This window comes from Xenopus tropicalis, chromosome 8, assembly GCF_000004195.4.
Source record: "Xenopus tropicalis strain Nigerian chromosome 8, UCB_Xtro_10.0, whole genome shotgun sequence".
NCBI classification, from domain to species: domain Eukaryota; kingdom Metazoa; phylum Chordata; class Amphibia; order Anura; family Pipidae; genus Xenopus; species Xenopus tropicalis.
This window is the reverse complement of record NC_030684.2, coordinates 113,736,982-113,756,507: the sequence shown is the minus strand read 5'-3', so window position 1 is coordinate 113,756,507 and position 19,526 is coordinate 113,736,982. Positions and strand designations below refer to the sequence as shown.

At 43.5% G+C, this 19,526-nt stretch overlaps 1 protein-coding gene across 5 annotated transcripts in view; it reads right to left on the bottom strand.

Moving 5' to 3' along the window:
* Positions 1–19,526, bottom strand: part of npas3 (neuronal PAS domain protein 3) — a 284,441-nt gene that overhangs the window by 76,800 nt on the left and 188,115 nt on the right. For all 5 annotated transcript variants that reach the window (XM_012968644.3, XM_012968649.3, XM_012968646.3 and 2 more), the window contains 1 exon segment: positions 15,107–15,189. In XM_012968644.3, coding sequence (XP_012824098.2) covers positions 15,107–15,189 — 83 coding nt within the window.

Genomic DNA, 19,526 nt, shown 5'->3' with positions numbered 1-19,526 from the left:
AAAAGCACCAGAATGACACATTTAATTTGCAGGCTTTAAGTGGCCAAGCTGCTGTACTGATTCTTGGGTATAGCAGTCTTAAGGTAGTCATACTTGGACAGATTTAAGCAGTCGATTCAAGTCCTTTAGACCAGTGCTGTCAAACTCCTGTGGTACCAAGGGCTGGAGTTTTTATGGTCTACGTGGTAGAGGGTCGATAATGGAAACCAGTTTTGACTAGTACCTTATTTTTGACCACATCCATTTAAAACCACAGCCATATTATCATAAGAGCATTTAAGACTACATCCATATTAATGGTGGCAAAAACCCAAATGGTGGTGCTCACTGCAGGGATATAATTTTTTCTCATATGTAAAGGAAATGTATTATGTCTTATTGAGACATACCCTTAAATCCATATAGTTCCTCCTCCCCTGTGGCTAGCACAGCAACCACCAGAACATAATTACACACCTTAGGGACCCCCTAACAACTATTTCCAAATGCTAACAAACTCCTGCCAGGTTATCTGCCACAGGGGGCATAGGGCAGGCAAAGTATGGCACACACAGGCAGCATAGGGCAGGCAGAGTATGGCACACAGGCAGCATAAGGCAGGCAGAGTATGGCACACACAGGCAGCATAGGGCAGGCAGAGTATGGCACACACATACAGCATAGGACAGGCAGAGTATGGCACACACAGGCAGCATAAGGCAGGCAGAGTATGGCACACACAGGCAGCATAGGACAGGCAGAGTATGGCACACACAGGCAGCATAAGGCAAGCAGAGTATGGCACACATAGACAGCATAATGCAGGCAGAGTATGGCACACACAGGCAGCATAGGGCAGGCAGAGTATGGCACACACAGGCAGCATAGGGCAGGCACAGTATGGCACACACAGGAAGCATAGGGCAGGCAGAGTATGGCACACACAGGAGGCATAGGGCAGGCAGAGTATGGCACACACATGCAGCATAGGGCAGGCAGAGTATGACACACACAGGCAGGGTAGGGCAGCTAGAGTAATGGCACACACAGGTAGCATAAGGCAGGCAGAGTATTATGTCTTATTGAGACATACCCTTAAATCCATATAGTTCCTCCTCCCCTGTGGCTAGCACAGCAACCACCAGAACATAATTACACACCTTAGGGACCCCCTAACAACTATTTCCAAATGCTAACAAACTCCTGCCAGGTTATCTGCCACAGGGGGCATAGGGCAGGCAAAGTATGGCACACACAGGCAGCATAGGGCAGGCAGAGTATGGCACACAGGCAGCATAAGGCAGGCAGAGTATGGCACACACAGGCAGCATAGGGCAGGCAGAGTATGGCACACACATACAGCATAGGACAGGCAGAGTATGGCACACACAGGCAGCATAAGGCAGGCAGAGTATGGCACACACAGGCAGCATAGGACAGGCAGAGTATGGCACACACAGGCAGCATAAGGCAAGCAGAGTATGGCACACATAGACAGCATAATGCAGGCAGAGTATGGCACACACAGGCAGCATAGGGCAGGCAGAGTATGGCACACACAGGCAGCATAGGGCAGGCACAGTATGGCACACACAGGAAGCATAGGGCAGGCAGAGTATGGCACACACAGGAGGCATAGGGCAGGCAGAGTATGGCACACACATGCAGCATAGGGCAGGCAGAGTATGACACACACAGGCAGGGTAGGGCAGCTAGCATAAGGCAGGTAGCATAAGGCAGGCAGAGTATGGCGGGCACACAGGCAGCATATTACAGGCAGAGTATGGCACACACAGGCAGCACAGGGCAGGCAGAGTATGGCACACACAGGCAGCATAGGGCAGGCAGAGTATGGCACACACAGGAAGCATAGGGCAGGCAGAGTATGGCACACACATGCAGCATAGGCAGGCAAAGTATGGCACACACAGGCAGCAATGGGCAAGTAGAGTATGGCACACACAGGCAGTATAGGGCAGGCAGAGTATGGCACACACAGGCAACATAGGGTAGGCAAAGTATGGCACACACAGGCAGCATAGGCAGGCAAAGTATGGCACACACAGGCAGCAACGGGCAAGTAGAGTATGGCACACACAGGCAACATAGGGCAGGCAAAGTATGACACACACAGACAGGGTAGGGCAGCTAGAGTAATGGTACACACAGGCACCAAAAGGCAAGCAGAGTATAGCAAACACAGAGGAAGTCCTCTGCATTAGTGCCAGCATTGTATGAAAGTTTTAGTCAGTCATTTTGGTTGCCCTTTAAAAGTAATTAAAAACAGATAATAAAGGCTATTAGAAGCAGTAAAATGAAATTCAAGGCACTTTTAAAATGAGCCTTTATTTGCACTGTACATAATCTAAAGGCCATAAAGCATCATGATACAGAATGAGGGATGAAGGCATGGCAGTGTAAATGTATGGCATTAGGAATGTATGCCATATTAAAACACAGAAGGTCTTTGAGACAATAAAAGAGTTAAGCCAAAACTGCACTAGGGGCAGCCATCTTTAATGTAGGCATAAGACACATGATTACTACTAAAGTAGTGCCATTTGCCTATACGCAGCACTGCCTGCAAATGAGAAGTTCCCACGAGCCCTAGGACATTAGGATTCCGAGGGAAGTTGCGGTATTTGTCTTCATTCTATCTGACTGTCCTCGTGTGTTATTATTAGGGGCTGTCAAGCAGCTGTGCGGGGGAGAAAAAATGGCCTCACTTGGCTGTGAAGTTGAATGCAAAGAGGCACTTGCAACATTACTGCTGTGCTTCAGATAAGAATGAAGGGGAAAATAGGATCTCATTCCCTGCCCTAGGTGGCTGCAGCTTGCTACTGAATAGCTTGCTAACCGGAGCCAAGGTTATAGTGCTTTAGTCAGGACCATGGACAGCGGCGATGGCGCTTTCTACCACAACCATGTGACCTCAGCACACAATACATGTTATCCCTTGTATAATATATATTATTTCTACACTGCTCTCTAGTTTATTGTCATACAAAGGTCTGCTCACTATTACATACACAAGGCAACTTCCCTATAGGAAGGGGTTACAAAGTGACCCCGGAAGCACAGAGAGCATCAGTTGGACCCAGGGTGAATCAAGGACCTCTCTCTAGACTACTATTTTACAATTTTTGTGGAAAAGCTCACAGGCTGCTGTAGAGATTCAGAAGAAACATGTTCAGAACAATTAGGTTATAGTTATATGGCAAAAATAAATCTAAAGGTATCACCATATTCTGGACCAATATGTGGGGTGCTGACAGTGCATGCCTAGCACAAAGATCCATGTTTTTACCCATAGTGCACCTTGCACCCCCCCCCCAAGTTGCACCTACCATTCTCTGGCACAACTGCACTGCATACAAGAGGGACAGCAGATAGGAGGGATGGGCTGACCCCTTACACACCATTTACCTGGGTGTCATATATGATACAGAAGGAAGGAATGACAATGTAAGATGCTCTGGCTCTGACACTGACTCCCTGGCACACATCCAAGCACACATTAGTATATGAAGTGGAACATACACATATAAACAGAATAGGTAAAGCATGTATATGTCTCTCACAGGAGGTAAATATCTGTAACTCTCTTCCATGGCGGAACCATAGTTATAAATCCTGGGCTGTAAATGCACCTACAAGAGTGCAACAGTTGGATGCAGAGCTAACAATCTTGGCAGAAATTAAGCTACAATGTTCACTTCATACTGCCCCACATACTGTCTTTTTATTTTTGGTATACTGAGAAGGGGTATAAGAGAGAAATGTAGAGGGGCATTTATAATTCATGCAGCTATTCACTCTCCTTGTCTGAATTCTTAATTCTCCTTATATCTCCCCCTCTTCTTTACACAAACACTGCCATGCTAATGTGCCTGGGCTGACAGACAAGATGCTCTGCTCTCTGAATATCATTTAGATAATTAAAAATGACAGCTGAATCGCACCCGCTGCCGACCTCTGGACCCACCTCCCTCCCTCATCTCCCCTCCCCTGGAGGCTAGAGCCAGACTGATTGCTGTCAGTCAGAAGCCAAGGTGTTGGCGGGGACGGGGTGAGCCGCTGCCTGCTAGCCACAAACTCTGACCTCTGCCGTGGAGCTGAAATTGATAATAACCTTAAAATGCTATTAGACTTTAAAAGCAGGCAGAGAAAGCACATGCAGGTCTCCCTTCTCCTCCCAGGGGGGGATCACAAAGATCACCTTTCCTACCCGCTCACAGGTGAAGGGGGCTCTTACTCCTTAATGTATGAGAGAAGGATTCTGGGCTCATTTTCAGTAGTGTTTATCTTTAATTGGTAAGTCTTTCCTAGTAGGTAAGCCTGTGAATTCTAGCAAGGTACTGACAGACAGATAGATAGATAGATAGATAGATAGATAGATAGATAGATAGATAGATAGATAGAATAGGAACCTGCAATCCTCCTTACATGACAATCCTGTTCTCTATATAATAAGCGAAAAAAGTTCAAGGATTTCATAGAAGTCATACACACCCAGCAGGTAAGGGCACTATCCACAAGCTGTTGCAAATTACTATTCCCAGTGATATGATATTCATGACCTGGCTGGCAGTGAGAGGACTGGGATGCTGTGATCTGGCAGTGAGAGAATCTGTTAGTTGTGATTTGGCAGTGAGGATCAATACCCATCAATGCATATTCTATGATGTGGCAGTAAGAGGACTGAGCAGAGGGAGCATTATGCAGGGACCTGGCAGGAAAAGATTTAATATACAGTGATAAGTGAGCAGTAAAGGGGTAAGCATTCCATAACCTAGCAGTTAGGGGATTAGTGTTCTGGTGGTGGAGAGATCTGGTAGCAATAGATGGGGGGGGGGGGGGTATAAAATGCTGTTCAATTAGCAGTCAGTGACATGGCAATTACATGGCTCTGAATAGACAAGCAAATTATTATTATGGCAGACAAGACATTAGTAAGCAGTATAAGTTTGTGAGATGCTTACAGTGTTTCAGGGGATGAACTCTGGGACTGTTCTAGGGGGCTGGTGAATTTAAGGCCAAGGGGTCAGACAGTAAGTTTTTTTATGCACTAGGGCCTGACTCCAGGGAGGGTTTTTTTTTGGCAGAGGGGTCAGGGGCCCTTTCAAGTTGATATCTGATGAGGCTTAGAAAGGTCCCACTGTGCTGGCCACTGGGGCAGGCTAATGATAGCCCATGTGTTAGGGCAGTGAAGACTCAGCAGAGTGCACATGCAATAAAAATAATCAGTATAATAGGATCAGTGGACACTGCTCTGGCAATGAAAAGTATTCAAATAAGTCATCTAGCAGGCTAGATCCAAAATAGGCAACTATTTATAGGGCAGTACACACAACATGGGCAGAAAAGGGCTGACATTCAGTATTCAAGGGCTCATCATGCAATGTTCTGGCAGAGAATGGAGCAGCATGCATTACTCTAGTACTCAAGGGTCCATCATGCAATGCTCTGGCAGACAAAGGAGCAGCATGCATTACTCTAGTACTCAAGGGTCCATCATGCAATGCTCTCGCAGAGAATGGAGCAGCATGCATTACTCTAGTACTCAAAGGTCCATCATGCAATGCTCTGGCAGAGAATGGAGCAGCATGCATTACTCTTGTACTCAAAGGTCCATCATGCAATGTTCTGGCAGAGAATGGAGCAGCATGCATTACTCTAGTACTCAAGAGCTCATCATGCAATGCTCTGGCAGACAAAGGAGCAGCATGCATTACTCTAGTACTCAAGGGTCCATCATGCAATGCTCTCGCAGAGAATGGAGCAGCATGCATTACTCTAGTACTCAAAGGTCCATCATGCAATGCTCTGGCAGAGAATGGAGCAGCATGCATTACTCTTGTACTCAAAGGTCCATCATGCAATGCTCTGGCAGAGAATGGAGCAGCATGCATTACTCTAGTACTCAAGAGCTCATCATGCAATGCTCTGACAGAGAAAGGAGCAGCATGCATTACTCTAGTACTCAAAGGTCCATCGTGCAATGCTCTGGCAGAGAATGGAGCAGCATGAATTACTCTAGTACTCAAGGGCTCATCATGCAATATTCTGGCAGAGAATGGAGCAGCATATGCAGTAGTCTAGTAAGGTTGTCCAACCTCACTTTGGAAGATATGAGATTCACAGATGGTGAGGTAGGTATCAAAAATGACAATGCAGTGCTCTGGTAAATAAAGGAGAGAATACTGCCAGGGAATCGGTATTTATTGATCTGCAACTCAATAAATTAGTTAGGGCATTAACCCTGAAGGAATTATTTTTGAGGGTCTGTAACTGGGTCTGCAGGTTCTTTTCTGTATTTGAATGGACCAGTGTGCAGTTATCTGTCAGGAAAGGGATCTGCAGGTTCTTCTTTAAACCTGAATGGATCAGTATTGATTGTATTTGGAAGTAAAAGGGTAATTTACCAGTGACTTTACAGTGGGGGTATTAGCTGGCAGCACAGTATATCTGCAGAGTTGCAGAAATGTAATTCTCCCAATAAAGAGGTAAAAAGTAGTACAGGTATGGGACCCGTTATCCAGAATGCTTGGGACCTGGGGTTTTCCGGATAAGGGGTCTTTCTGTAATTCGGATCTCCTACCTTGTAATTAAACCCAGTAGGACTGTTTTGGCTCCAATAAGAATTAATTATATCTTAGTTGGGATCAAGTACGAGGTACCGTTTTATTATTGCAGAGAAAAAGGAAATCATTTTTAAAAATTGGAATAATTGCTTATAATGGAGTCTATGGGAGCCTTTCCATAATTCGGAAATTTCTGGATAATGGGTTTCTGGATAATGGGTCTGATAGCTGTACTATTATACTGCAGAAACTAATACACTGTCTCTGAAGCAAGAGAAATAGACAATAAAGAGGTTCCAGCAGGCAAAAGTGTATAATGGAAAACTGACTGTCACAGTGGCACAAAATGGGTAACTTTACAAGGCTCTGGCACAGTCTAGCTGACTGCAAATTGAAAGTTGGGTTTACTTGGTGACACTGTGGCAGAAAAGGAATTGGATGGCACTGCCAGAATCTGAAGGCAATGACTTCACAACAAGGGTGTAGTTGGCATAAGAAGGGATTAACTAGCAGGGTACTAAAAAAAAAAGGATTAGCTGGCACTGATGTGGCTGGGAAGGATTTAGCTGGTTCTGATAGAATTAGCTGTCAGTAACTTCAAAGACAAGGGTTTTAGCTGTCAAAAAAACATGAACTGGCCTGGATTAATCTAAGCAAGCTTTAGTGGGCTGGGATCCACCTGATGAATATTCGGTGCTGTGATGGCTGGAACAGGTTATATTAGCTGGCAGTGTGTAGGGAAAAGGGCTGGGTGACAGTAACACTATCTCGGCCCATAGTGATGCCCAAAGACTGGCATCACACATCCCACACTGATGCTGACGGCTAGAGTTCAACAACAGCGGGAATACATGCCAAGTGAACTAAATAGAAGTTTGTAACAGCAACTGTTAGGCAGAGATGCCATAGAGCAGGACTAAATAGACACCCCAGGGGGATGTAGTCGTACTCTGTGAGCAACAAGGCTCTTTATCAAGGAAGGAGTAAAGCAGAGATCGGTACCACACTGTCTGTAACTGCAATGTTAGCAGAGTTGTAGCCAAATGTACATTTGGTGGCCATTTAGTTGAAGGTTTAACAGTGAATGACTTCAGTGAAGAGTGTAGTACTTCAGGGCAACATGGGCTTGCAAGTCCTATCAAAAGCAATAGGAATTGAAAGGTCATCCACCAAGGAACTTAGCCATAAACTAAAGAAAGGCACCAAATAAACTGGACCCAGAAGGCAATCCAGTCACTGGTTGCAGAAATTAATGGGCAAATATATTCTTTAAACATCACCAAAAGCTTCCCTTCTTCACTGTTAATAAGGAGGAACCACTTAATACATTGTGCTATGTTGGACCTTTAAAGGGGATGTTCACCTTTGCGTTAACTTTTAGTATGATGTGAAGAGTAATATTCTGAGACAATTTGCAACTGGTCTTCATCTTTTATTATTTGTAGTTTATTACATTTTGTTCAGCAGCTCCCCAGTTTGGAGTTTCAGCAGCTATCTGGTTGCTAGGGTCCAAATTACCTTAGTAACCAGGATGTGATTTGTATGAATTGGTTTATGGATAGGAGGGGGGCTGAATAGAAAAATAAGCTATAGAAAGTCACAATAACAATAAAACTGTATCCTTACAGAGCAATAGTTTTTGGCTGCCGGGGTCACTGACCCCCATTTAAAAGCTACAAAGAGACAGAAGAAGAAGGCAAATAATTAATAAACTATACAATATAAATAATGAAGACCAAATTGCTTAGAATTAGTCATTCTATAACATACTAAGTTAACTTAAAGGTGAAGCACCCCTTTAATGCCAGCAAGCTGCTTTCTAGGGTTCTGTCTAAACATACAGGCAAATGGTTCTGACCAGCTAAAGAGATAAGTCACGCATTTGCTACAAAGCAAATTAATATAAAAAAATGTACAGTTTCCCACAGCAACCAATCAGATGTCCATGTTTAGGCCAGTCAATGCTGCTTGTTTGCTATCTCTGTGGCATAAAGGCCCCACAGCAAGATCTTTTTAGAACCCCCAAAAGCCTTATGGAAAATGGTCTGTTTAAATGCACATATAATAAAAAGGCACCCCAGTCAGTGCCCAAAAAGAGTGTTTTTTAATATTAGCCCAAGCAGCAGTCATTGGCTCTGCTGTCTCTTATTGTGCTTCTGCTTTCACTCATCCTTGTTATATAGTCTAGCAACCTACAGCAACTAATAGATCAGGTGGCCAAAATGCTACTTGCTGATTGGTTACTACCAAAAAAAGATTTTTACTAGAATTTAGAGTAAATGATGTAGTGTTTATTCTTGTCCATATCAGTGAGTATAACATACACTTATCTGTGAGGCTGGCACTAGCCTTTAACAGCACTATGGCCGTGGAAGTGGGTATTACCAACCCCATAGTTGCGCTTTGCCCTATAATTGAATCTGGGTTCCGATATTGCTACTCACACACAGGTCTCCCTGCTCTGACCGCGTGTGGATTTAATAGCCGTGCAACACGGAAAAATTAAGCAATTTTAATTATGCCTCCAAGTTATTTACTGCAATTAAGACCATTTATCATATGCAAATTAGTGCAAACGGGTCTCATTAGTTAGTAAATTACTCAATATGAGCCGAACAATGTAGCACTCCAGTTTGTAATGAAAAATCCCTGTAGAGGCGAGCAGGATCAATTAAGCTAATTTGCATATGCAAATATATTCACTTTTGCCATTTTTCTATCTTTAGTTCAGTGATTTGGGATGATTTTCCCTTCCAGGTGCTATTTTGTTCTGCAAATCAGCCCCCGCTGTGAGGATCTGGCAGAGACCTGCAGGGTCCAGCTCAGGAGAACGGTGATGCAGGAAACACAGAGGACTAGATGAACTACCCAAAGAAAAAATGGCAGTCAGAATCACTATGCTGCCTCACCAGTTCCCAGGTACCGGCACTAAGTGCTGTCTGCTTGTGCACAATACACCATTTGCAAAGACTAAGGCTTAACTGGTTTCCAAGGGGAGTTGCTAAGTTTGGGAAATACAAAGGCCAAAGCCTACATTTGTGGTGCAGAATTTGTGTGACTGCAAATCTGTATATTAAAGCGCCTTGTGAAAACGACTCCCATAATGCATAGGGTTTGCCCAGTTCTGTAGCCATTTGTGACTCGCTAGATATTATTTTCTACACGCTATTTTCTTGCCTGTACTATAAAAGCATAGAGGGTCCCCGATCATAGAAGGCCGCAGTGAGCCCCAGCTAAAAGTAGCACAGTAATTCCCAGCAATAAACAGCAGAAAGACTCCCAGCATCAAATAGTTAATTAAATAGAATAGTGACGTCCACCATTGAATAGCCAAGTGACACCCAACATCAAAATGCACAGTGGTTCCTAGGATCATCAACTGGCACAGTCACTACCAACATTAAATTGTAAAGTATGACCAGAATTAAATGGCTCAGTGACTCCAGCATTAAAGGCAAACTGACCCCCAGACTTAAATGGCACAGTTCCTCCCATCCTTAACTGGCACAATGAGTCATAGTCAGAACATGGGTCTGTTGCTATGGGTTTCTTTTTTTAACTGAAAGGACATTATTAATCCCAAATAAATGTATTGTGTTTCATTTTTTTACACTGGTTAAGTCCTACGGATGGGACACTGCCAAAATGAGTGCCCAAGACAGCTCTCAAAGTAAACAAAAAAAAAACATAAGGCTACTTCCCTCCACTAAGAAATACAAATAATATCAATGGAATGTCCCATAGTAAATATAATAGCAAAACAGATGTGCCCAGAGCTGTGCTTACATGTATAACAGCATTTACTAGTGTATATCCATCAATGAGCAAATGCATGATAGCTCATAGTTTTGGCTAAATGATCTAATAATGATGCTATATGATAATGGAAAGGTATATTCAGCAGTTAAGGGGCAATATATTATGCTTCTAAGAAGCATTTTACATTTACTTTATTTTTCTATAAATCTTCAGAAAAATATATGTACAGGGTATTCTGCACAAGCAGCATTGTTTGTCTACATATCTACATTAATTCTTACGAATGCAAGCAGCCATTTTTTCCTGTTTCTGAAAAACAACATAGAATACATACATTCTGATGACAGCCCTTACTATTGTCTAAGTATTAGCAAATAGCAGGATGCCTGGCAGTGACTGTGTAAACCAGGGATCCCCAACCTTTCTTACTCTTGAGCCACAAGTCAAATGTAAAAAGACTTGGAGAGCAACACAAGCACCATAAAAGTTCATGGAGGTGCCAAATAAGGGTTAAGATTGGCTATTAAGCAGCCTCTATGCACACTATCAGCTTACAGGGGGCTTTATTTGGTAGTAAATCTTGTTTTTATTTAACCAAAACTTGCCCCCAAGTCAGGAATTCAAAAATAACTCCCTGGTTTGGGGGCACTGAGAGCACCATCCAAGGGGTTGGTGAGCAACATGTTGCCCCTGAGCCACTGGTTGGGGATCACTGGTATAAACTATCCAGGCGCTAGTAAAAAATGCAGAAATCCTTATGACATTGGTCAGCAGACCCTTTTTCCTAAGGAATGCAACCAAGCAGTGAGGTGCCAGCCTATTGAAAAAAGGTTAAAGATAACTAGTTTGGAACACCATATAGGGTGCTTTATGTTAATATAGGGACTGATCAGTTCCCTGATATAAACTGTTGCCCTGTCACCCTACTGTAACTAGCCTCCTCTGCTATCCCATGCACTTAAAAATAACTTTGTGCCCAGCATAGTCACCCTAAGTGCACCCCATAAAAAAGCTCTGCTAACCTGTGCCCACACTAACAGGACTAAATAGCCAGAGTTCTGTTCTTTGTCCATTTTCATACATGACAGAACCCATATCCAAACCATTCTGTTTGATTGGACATGTTAAAGACATGTAGACAGCTCTCTCCTGAACTGCAGACCGTATACAGAACCAAGATGCTAACAGCACTCAAATTCTCTGTGCCAGAAGAGCAGTGAAGGTGCCAGAGGTGGGTATGCCTACGCTGGCAGAAAAGGACCAAATTATCTAAATCACACTATAGTCAATTAGGTAATGACCCAATCTTACTTGTCTTTTTGTTTACAATTACCAACGTTAACAAGGTCTTTGGTTATTCTACCATGGCTGGATATTCCAGGGTAATGAAAATGCTAGAACAGGGCTTGGAGATACTCCATAGCATGCCCACCCCATTCCTGCCCTCTCACGGCTTTCAGCCGCCTGCGGGACTTTATCAATCACTGGCAGACGCCTGGTTTAAATGTCAGCGCTGGGGCTGCAGCCATCCATTCATCTGCCCATTGATCAGAGGTGTCGGGGAAAGAGCAGTGTAGGATTAACCCTTTCCTATCATTAACATTGCCCACCCTCATTTAACCACTCACACGTTGGGCCAACTGCATTGTACCAATCCTTGCACAGGAAAAATACTGCCCAGAGAAGTACTGCTGATCAGAGAAGTGACAAGGCTTTTAAAAAGTATAATGCCTTCTAAGCTCTTAAATAGGCCTGCAGTGAATTCATAAAATAGCAGCAAAGGTCTTTGACTTCTGGCACAGATAAGCTATAGAATGGGATTACTCAACCTGAGATCAAGGTCTGCTGCTAAACTTCAACTTGCACCGTCTTTAAAAAATGGAGATATGAAAAATGGAGTTAGGAAGGGACTATAAAGCAGTAATTGCTTGTTACCACCAAAGGGTAAGGTTCATTATGTACATTATGGGTGACACTTTCTTTGTTATTTTTTAAATAATCAGTAAACAGCTGATGATCAAGACAGGTAAAACTGAAAACCAAAACAGTTATTTTAAAACATAGAAGAGAGATACCCAAGTGTTAAATTCCTATACTGTATGTAATAAAAGAAGAGATCAAATGTGAGGCTCTTCCAGTTCCAAAATTAATCTTTCTGCTGCTTTATTTCATTATTCTACACTATAAGATTAGAATAGGAAAGTGAGAGAGATTACAATTAAACCAAAAACATTCCTTTGCCTTTGATTCCTCTTGTTATCTCTACCAAATGAGTTGTATCATCAAGATCAATCCATATGCGAGCTGTATCTATCTTATTCCCATTAGCAACTGTGGAACAACAAACTCTTTGTTACCAAACAACAACATTTAAAGGGCTCCTCCACCCAAACACTATATTTTGCAAAGCAAAAGAAAATGTCATTATATGAAACTTTCAATTTACATCATTTGCAAATTTTCATTTAAAGGGGACCTGTCACCCAAACATAAAAAGCTGTGTAACAAAAAGCCCTTTTCAAATTAAACATGAAACCCAAAGTCTTTTTTCTTATTAACACATCCATACCCATTATAAAGGCATTTAAAAATCCCAGCTGTCAATCATATATTGCTTGCCCCACCTCTATGCCTTAGGTATAGAGGCGGGGCAGACAATAACTTTAGCTTTCTGTTCAGCACTACCTAGATGTCACTGCACATCTCACTTTTCCCCTCCCTCCTCACCATCTAATTGCATAGCCAGTGCATGGGCATAGGCATCTGGTCCCCCCCATACTGGCACATAAACAAGATTTTTGCCTTCATAACAGTGTCCCCAAAATGGCATCTGACTACTTGCTGTGATTGTGTAATTCCAAAACTGAAGGAAACAACATTTTTATAGTGTGAAGTTTATTTTTCTCAACATTTGGAATTATTTCTTAGGGTGATAGGTCCCCTTAAAAATGTATTTGTAAATGTTCCTATTAAAGGACAAGGAAAGTCAAAATCTATTAAGCACACTATTAAATAGTACTACTATTGCTGTGTAAAAACGCTTTATTGCTGGCTTGCCTAATGGAAAGATTTACAGAGATACACATACTAGAACCTACATACTTGTTTCAGTGAACGGTGCCACCATCTTGTCCAGCATGTCTGTATGGGCTATTCCTGAAAAGCACAAGCCAGCCCCCCCCTTCCCCACAGCTGCTCATAAACCCCTCCCTTCATATGTTTGCCTGACACTTGCGTTTGCCATGCTCCCCCTTCTGCCACAAACCCGCTCCCCGCACCGGTCTGCATGTAAAGTTCTCCATGTCACCGCTACTCGCTCCCACCCCACCATGTCACCACCGCCGCCGCCACCCCCCGCTGCTCGCTCCCCCACCGTGTCACCGCTACTTGCTCCCCCACCATGTCACCACCGCCGCCACCCCCCGCTACTCACTCCCCCACCGTATCACCACTAGTCGCTCCCCCACCATGTCACCACCACCGCCGCCACCACCCGCTACTCGCTCCCCCATCATGTCACCGCTACTCGCTCCCCCACCATGTCACCACCACCGCCGCCACCCCCCCGCTACTCAATCCCCCATCATGTCACCGCTACTCGCTCCCCCACCATGTCACCGCCGCCACCCCCCCTACGCTACTCGCTCCCCCATCATGTCACCGCTACTCGCTCCCCCACCATGTCACCACCATCCCCCCTGCTACTCGCTCCCCCATCATGTCACTGCTACTCACTCCCCCACCATGTCACCACCACCGCCGCCACCCCCCCGCTACTCGCTCCCCCCATCATGTCACCACTACTCACTCCCCCACCATGTCACCACCACCGCCGCCACCCCCCCGCTACTCGCTCCCCCACCGTGTCACCACTACTCGCTCCCCCACCATATCACCGCCACCACCCGCCGCTACTCGCTCCCCCACCGTGTCACCGCTACTCGCTCCCCCACCATGTCACCACCGCCACCGTCACCCCCCGCTACTCGCTTCCCCACCATGCCGCCGCTGCCAAACACCCCCCTCCCGCTACTCGCTCCCCCACCATGTTATCCCCCCGCTACTTGCTCCACCAGAGTTTAGCCTGCCGGGTCTGCATGTCACCTCTATCTCCTGTCGGCTGCGCTCCTGTTTGTGCGCATGCGCCGCCTACAGTCCCAAGTCGCCAAGTCTGGGCAGGAGCGTTGCATTATGGGAATCTTCTCTACCCAGCTCAGCGTTTTTTCTCCGTGTTTGGCTTCAGATCTTCTTCTGAACAGGTGAAATATGGGGAGACTTAAGGGCACTATTGAGACAACTGAAGGTATGCCTGCAGCTTGAGATTAACTCTTTATTAGCCTTTCCTTCTCCTATAAATGCAGAATCTATGTAAATGTTCCAAAAATTAGTTTTGGGTGGAGGGCGCCTTTACGTTTTTAAAGGCAGATTTTGGTAAAGACATTCACGCCCACCAATCAGATGATTATTTTCAAACAGCAGTGTAAATGCTACCTAGAGATTGGTTGTTATGGGGAGCAAGAATGGGTGCAAACATGTACTGCTTATTACATTGCCCCTAAAACATGATGTTAGTATGTGGGCAGAGAATGTATATGAAGAAAACACAGCTTAATGGAAAGGGAGCGCTGCAGCTAGTAGCCTTATTGTATGAAATGTATAGTATTCCTAGCTCTATAAAATAATGCTATTGGCCGACAGACAAATTTCTCCATTCATTGCTGGCTGGTTTTGATCATATTCTGGACAGAAAACTGATGACCGCAAAGACAAAAACTGTTTCTTACCTGGAGAATGTGGCTCCCCATATGAGATTCGAAAATATCCATCGCCACGGAGCTGGGACTCCTCCGCCGCTGGGACCCTATAACTATAGAGAGAGCAAATTAGAACACAGATATTTTTCAGAGGGGTTCCCATAAACCTCTGTAACAGAACAAATATAAATCACAGATGGAAACAAATTCATAGTAACTACCAACAGGCTGCTGGTTCAACAATATCCCTTTGCTCAACTCTCTGTGAAAGTATCACATAACATCACTCAAAGAAATGACCTAATAAAGGGCCAGTTTCCATTCGGTGAGAAAAAGATATCTCATGATTTATCATGTAAAAACTTATGGATGAGCTTTAATGCAAGGAGAAAACAAACATTACATGATGTGCAGATCAAGAAAACTACATTGCATATTCCCATATTAAGGGACACTTTAATGGAAAGGAATTAACACAAATGAAAAAGTCATATATACAGTTACATAGAAGTGTCCCTTATTTGAATAACATATTTTATCAAAATGTGAAACTGGTGCTTACCACAGAATAATTCTCTCACTTTCTATTCATTCCTATGGGATTTTTAGAGGTGCATTTATTAATGGGTGAAAGTTAGAGTTCACCATCGGTGACAGATTTGGCAATTAGACTGAATTCCCACACCATGCTAGGTAGAAATACATTTAGGGATGCATTAGGTACCAAACTTGCCTAGAAACATGCATACTAATCAGTTAGCAATCTCCTGTACAATACACTATATATAAAAACACAGGGATAGAGTGTTTCCATGTCTGATGCTGAGTACCTAACCACAGAGGCATAAAAGGCCTTGCTACACACAGTTGCCTGCTACCATGGACAGTGATCCCTATTCCCGTCTATCTGACTCCTGAGCGTCCCTACATCCGGCAGACAGTGCATTATCCCCCAGTAGTGTGATAGAGACCAGTGCAGTCAGCTATTGAGATAAAGCAGAAAGCTTGAGTTCAGCACCGGGACAGCCCTGATCTCGCTGTTTTCTTTGTATTCTTTCTTTCCTTCATGTCTGTATTCGCTGGCAGAGTTGCACATATAAAAGGTCCAAGCATTTATTAAGCACCATACATTTTTATGTAATTACAGTAGGGAGAAACACCAACAATAACTTATAAATACACATACATACAAATGGAAGCAAGGGCCCTTCTGGTGAGATCTTAAAATGGTGCCTTGCCCTTATCCCTGTCTTTGGGCCATCTTTGTTTGTCACCATTGTGAATATACAAGTGGCAAATACATTCACAGGCAACGGCGCTAATAACGCAAAGTACCCTGCTTGCAGGCCATGGCACTGAACAGTGTGAGGGAAGTGCTATCAATCATTACTCTGTACATGGCAGACCCCAAACTGGGCCATTCTGAAACCATGTAAATTATCTATCGCAAACGTGAATTTCTGCCACAAATAATGTTCCTTCCCTTACTATAAGAAAAAGCTATTGCCTTCAATAGGCAGCCCAGAATTTAAGCCATCTTACCTATCAAATCATATCAGTTAAATCTAATGACAGCACTGTAATCCTTACATTAATATCCTGTATATGTATTGTAGGCACTGACTACATTCTATAGCTTAAGGAATACGGTCATGGGAAAACATGTTTTTTCAAAACATATCAGTTAATAGAGCTTCTCCAGCAGAATCCTGCATTGTAATCTGTCTTTCAAAAATGCAAACAGATTTTTTTTATATTTAATTTCACACGGGGCTAGCCATATTATTTGATTTCCCAGCAGCCGATCAGCAAACCAATGGGAAGGGAGCAAAATAGCAGCTCCCAGTAGGTATCAGAATAGCACTCAATAGTAAGAAATCCAAGTCTGGCTTGGGACTCCTCCAGTTACATGGGAGTAGGAAAAACAATGGGTTACCTGAAAGCAGTTCTAATGTGTAGCACTGAGATGGCTCCTACACTTCAATATTACAACTAAAAAAATAAATTTGTGGGTTCAAGAATAACATTTTAAATGGTAGAGTGAATTATTTGCTATGTAACTTAGAAATTAAAAGTATACCATACAAATCATGGTCAGTATCCCTTTAACAAGAAACCTTTTACTTTTTAACTTATTTTGACAATGCTTAAGCATAAGGGACTATTATGAACTATCACCCCTGTGACATTAAGGGTATAGTATACACCCAAAAACACCTTTGCTAAAAAATGAGCACATTAAATAGGGTTTATGCTGAAATTACATTCTACCTACTGTTGTTTTAATTGAAAAACATCCATATTTCCCTGTTTTTTGCCATTATAAAGCACCAATCTAAAAAATTGAGCTATGGTCACTGAACTCAACCCCTTTCCTTTATTAATTTGTTCAGAGCTCCCTATCTACCTTTCAACAAACAAACAAACCTCTCCCTTCTCTAAGCAGCAGCCTTTGAGCAGCTCATTATTGGGGGCTTCTCGGTGGACTGGTAATTCATATAATCAGCTACTTCTAGCTGAAGTCCAGCTGAACTTCTACTAGTAGGCAAGCTTCCTGTGGCTAAAAGGGACTATCAGTTAAACTGAAAGCACCAGACTCCAGCATGTTACTATATATTTACAGTCCTACCTATTATGCTATATAAAATTAGTAGTATATTCTCATCAGCAATTTTTATAAAATTCTTCTAAAAACTAGATGTTGTTTCCCTCTGCTAGTTCAGATATGGATTTTAAGAAGCTGTAGACTGACACTGATGAGAGTCCTACAGACTAGTGAGGGGGGGTGGCTTTTTCTCTTAAACACCCTCTAGTTTCAAGTGTTGAACTTCATGTTGGATTCACTAGGCCCAGCATTGGACTGGGCTGTGTCCCATGTGCCCCCACACCCCCAAGAGGCCCCTGCCAATCACTGGCTAAACCCCACCCCTGAACATGTGCTTCTTATGCTTAACTTTGCCTGTGGAAGGAAGTCAGCAGGGGAGCGCCAGTGCTTCAGATTGGGTCTGGGTTAGCAGGCCCCACAAGGGCTGGGGCCTGTTAAAATAAATATAATGGATCTATCTGTGGTGTACTGTTGGCATACTTATGGGTTATTAAAAAGAAGTCTTGAAGGATAATTCTTCAATATGTCACAGGGTATGTGGGTTGTAATATTGGTGTGTAGGTGCCATCTCAGTGCATTGTGCCTGAGTCTGAGCTTTCAGAAGGAGCCAGTGCTACACATTAAACTGCTTTCAGATAAGCTATTGTTTCTCCTACTCCCATGTAACTGGAGGAGTCCCAAGCCGGACTTGGATTTCTTACTATTGAGTGCTATTCTGATACCTATTGGGAGTTGCTATCTTGCTCCCTTTCCATTGGCCTGCTGATCGGCTGCTGGGAGGGGTCCCAAGTATGAATAAGCAGAAGGTGCTGTGCCAGTTGGCTTTGTCCACAGAAAAATGTAAAAGAAATGGGGAAATATAAGAAAAAAGGAGCAACCATATGTTGGCTTTATATAAAACAAGAAAATAGGCCATTGACATACCCAAGGAGGGGTTAGCAGATCAGGACAGTAGGCTTCATTGGAAAAGTTCAGAGAAGAGAAACACTGTGTGCTGGAGGATGCAGTGTATTTAACCTATCCCAGTTTAAAGAAATGCATAATTTGCTGCCACCATTAAAGTAACAAAGTGATGTGGCCCTCGATAGGAGGAAAGGTAAAGTGAGCCACAGTATATTGCTTGTCTCTCTTGGAGGGAGGGAGGAGATTGGCGCTTTCTGTACATTCGGCAGCCTGAGATGTAAATGTCTCTCTCTGGTGGACTGGACACACTCTAGGGGAATTTCACAGCAGCTCAATGGCATTTACGCTTATCAGTAGCGATTTGTACATCTGAGATATGCTGATTTGGAAGACAATCTGCTCTGCTGAAGGATAGGCTGCTGTTCAAGGGTGTAATTAACTATTCTGTTCCACATCTCATTTACCTCTGCTCGTACCGCCTGTGACTACGTGTCAGATTGCTTCATATCCCGCACACAACTGTATGTCATGTTCACTGCCTACAAGAGGTGCTAAACTGCCCTAGTGCAGAAACCCATAGCAACCAATCAGCAACTGGCATTCAGTGTCTACCTAGTACTACAGGGGCAAAGGCAAATTGCTAAGCTGTTGCTATGGGTTACTGCTTTGGAGCTGATTAGCACCTGCATTAAGAATCATAACCAAAAGTCAGGCTTTACATTCTTCTCTGGAGGGAAATGCAGCATGTTGCTGCCATATTGCTTCCATCAACAGACACATTCCCCAAAGTTTTTTTGCTTTGATTATTCTTTCTGCATCTGCCTGAACAACGCTAATCAGTGATTGGTTGCTGTTGGTTACTGCCTAAATGCATTTTTTCCAGTGCTATCCCCAGTCTGATTGATTAGGAGAAGGAAAGGCTAATAAAGAGTTAATCTCAAG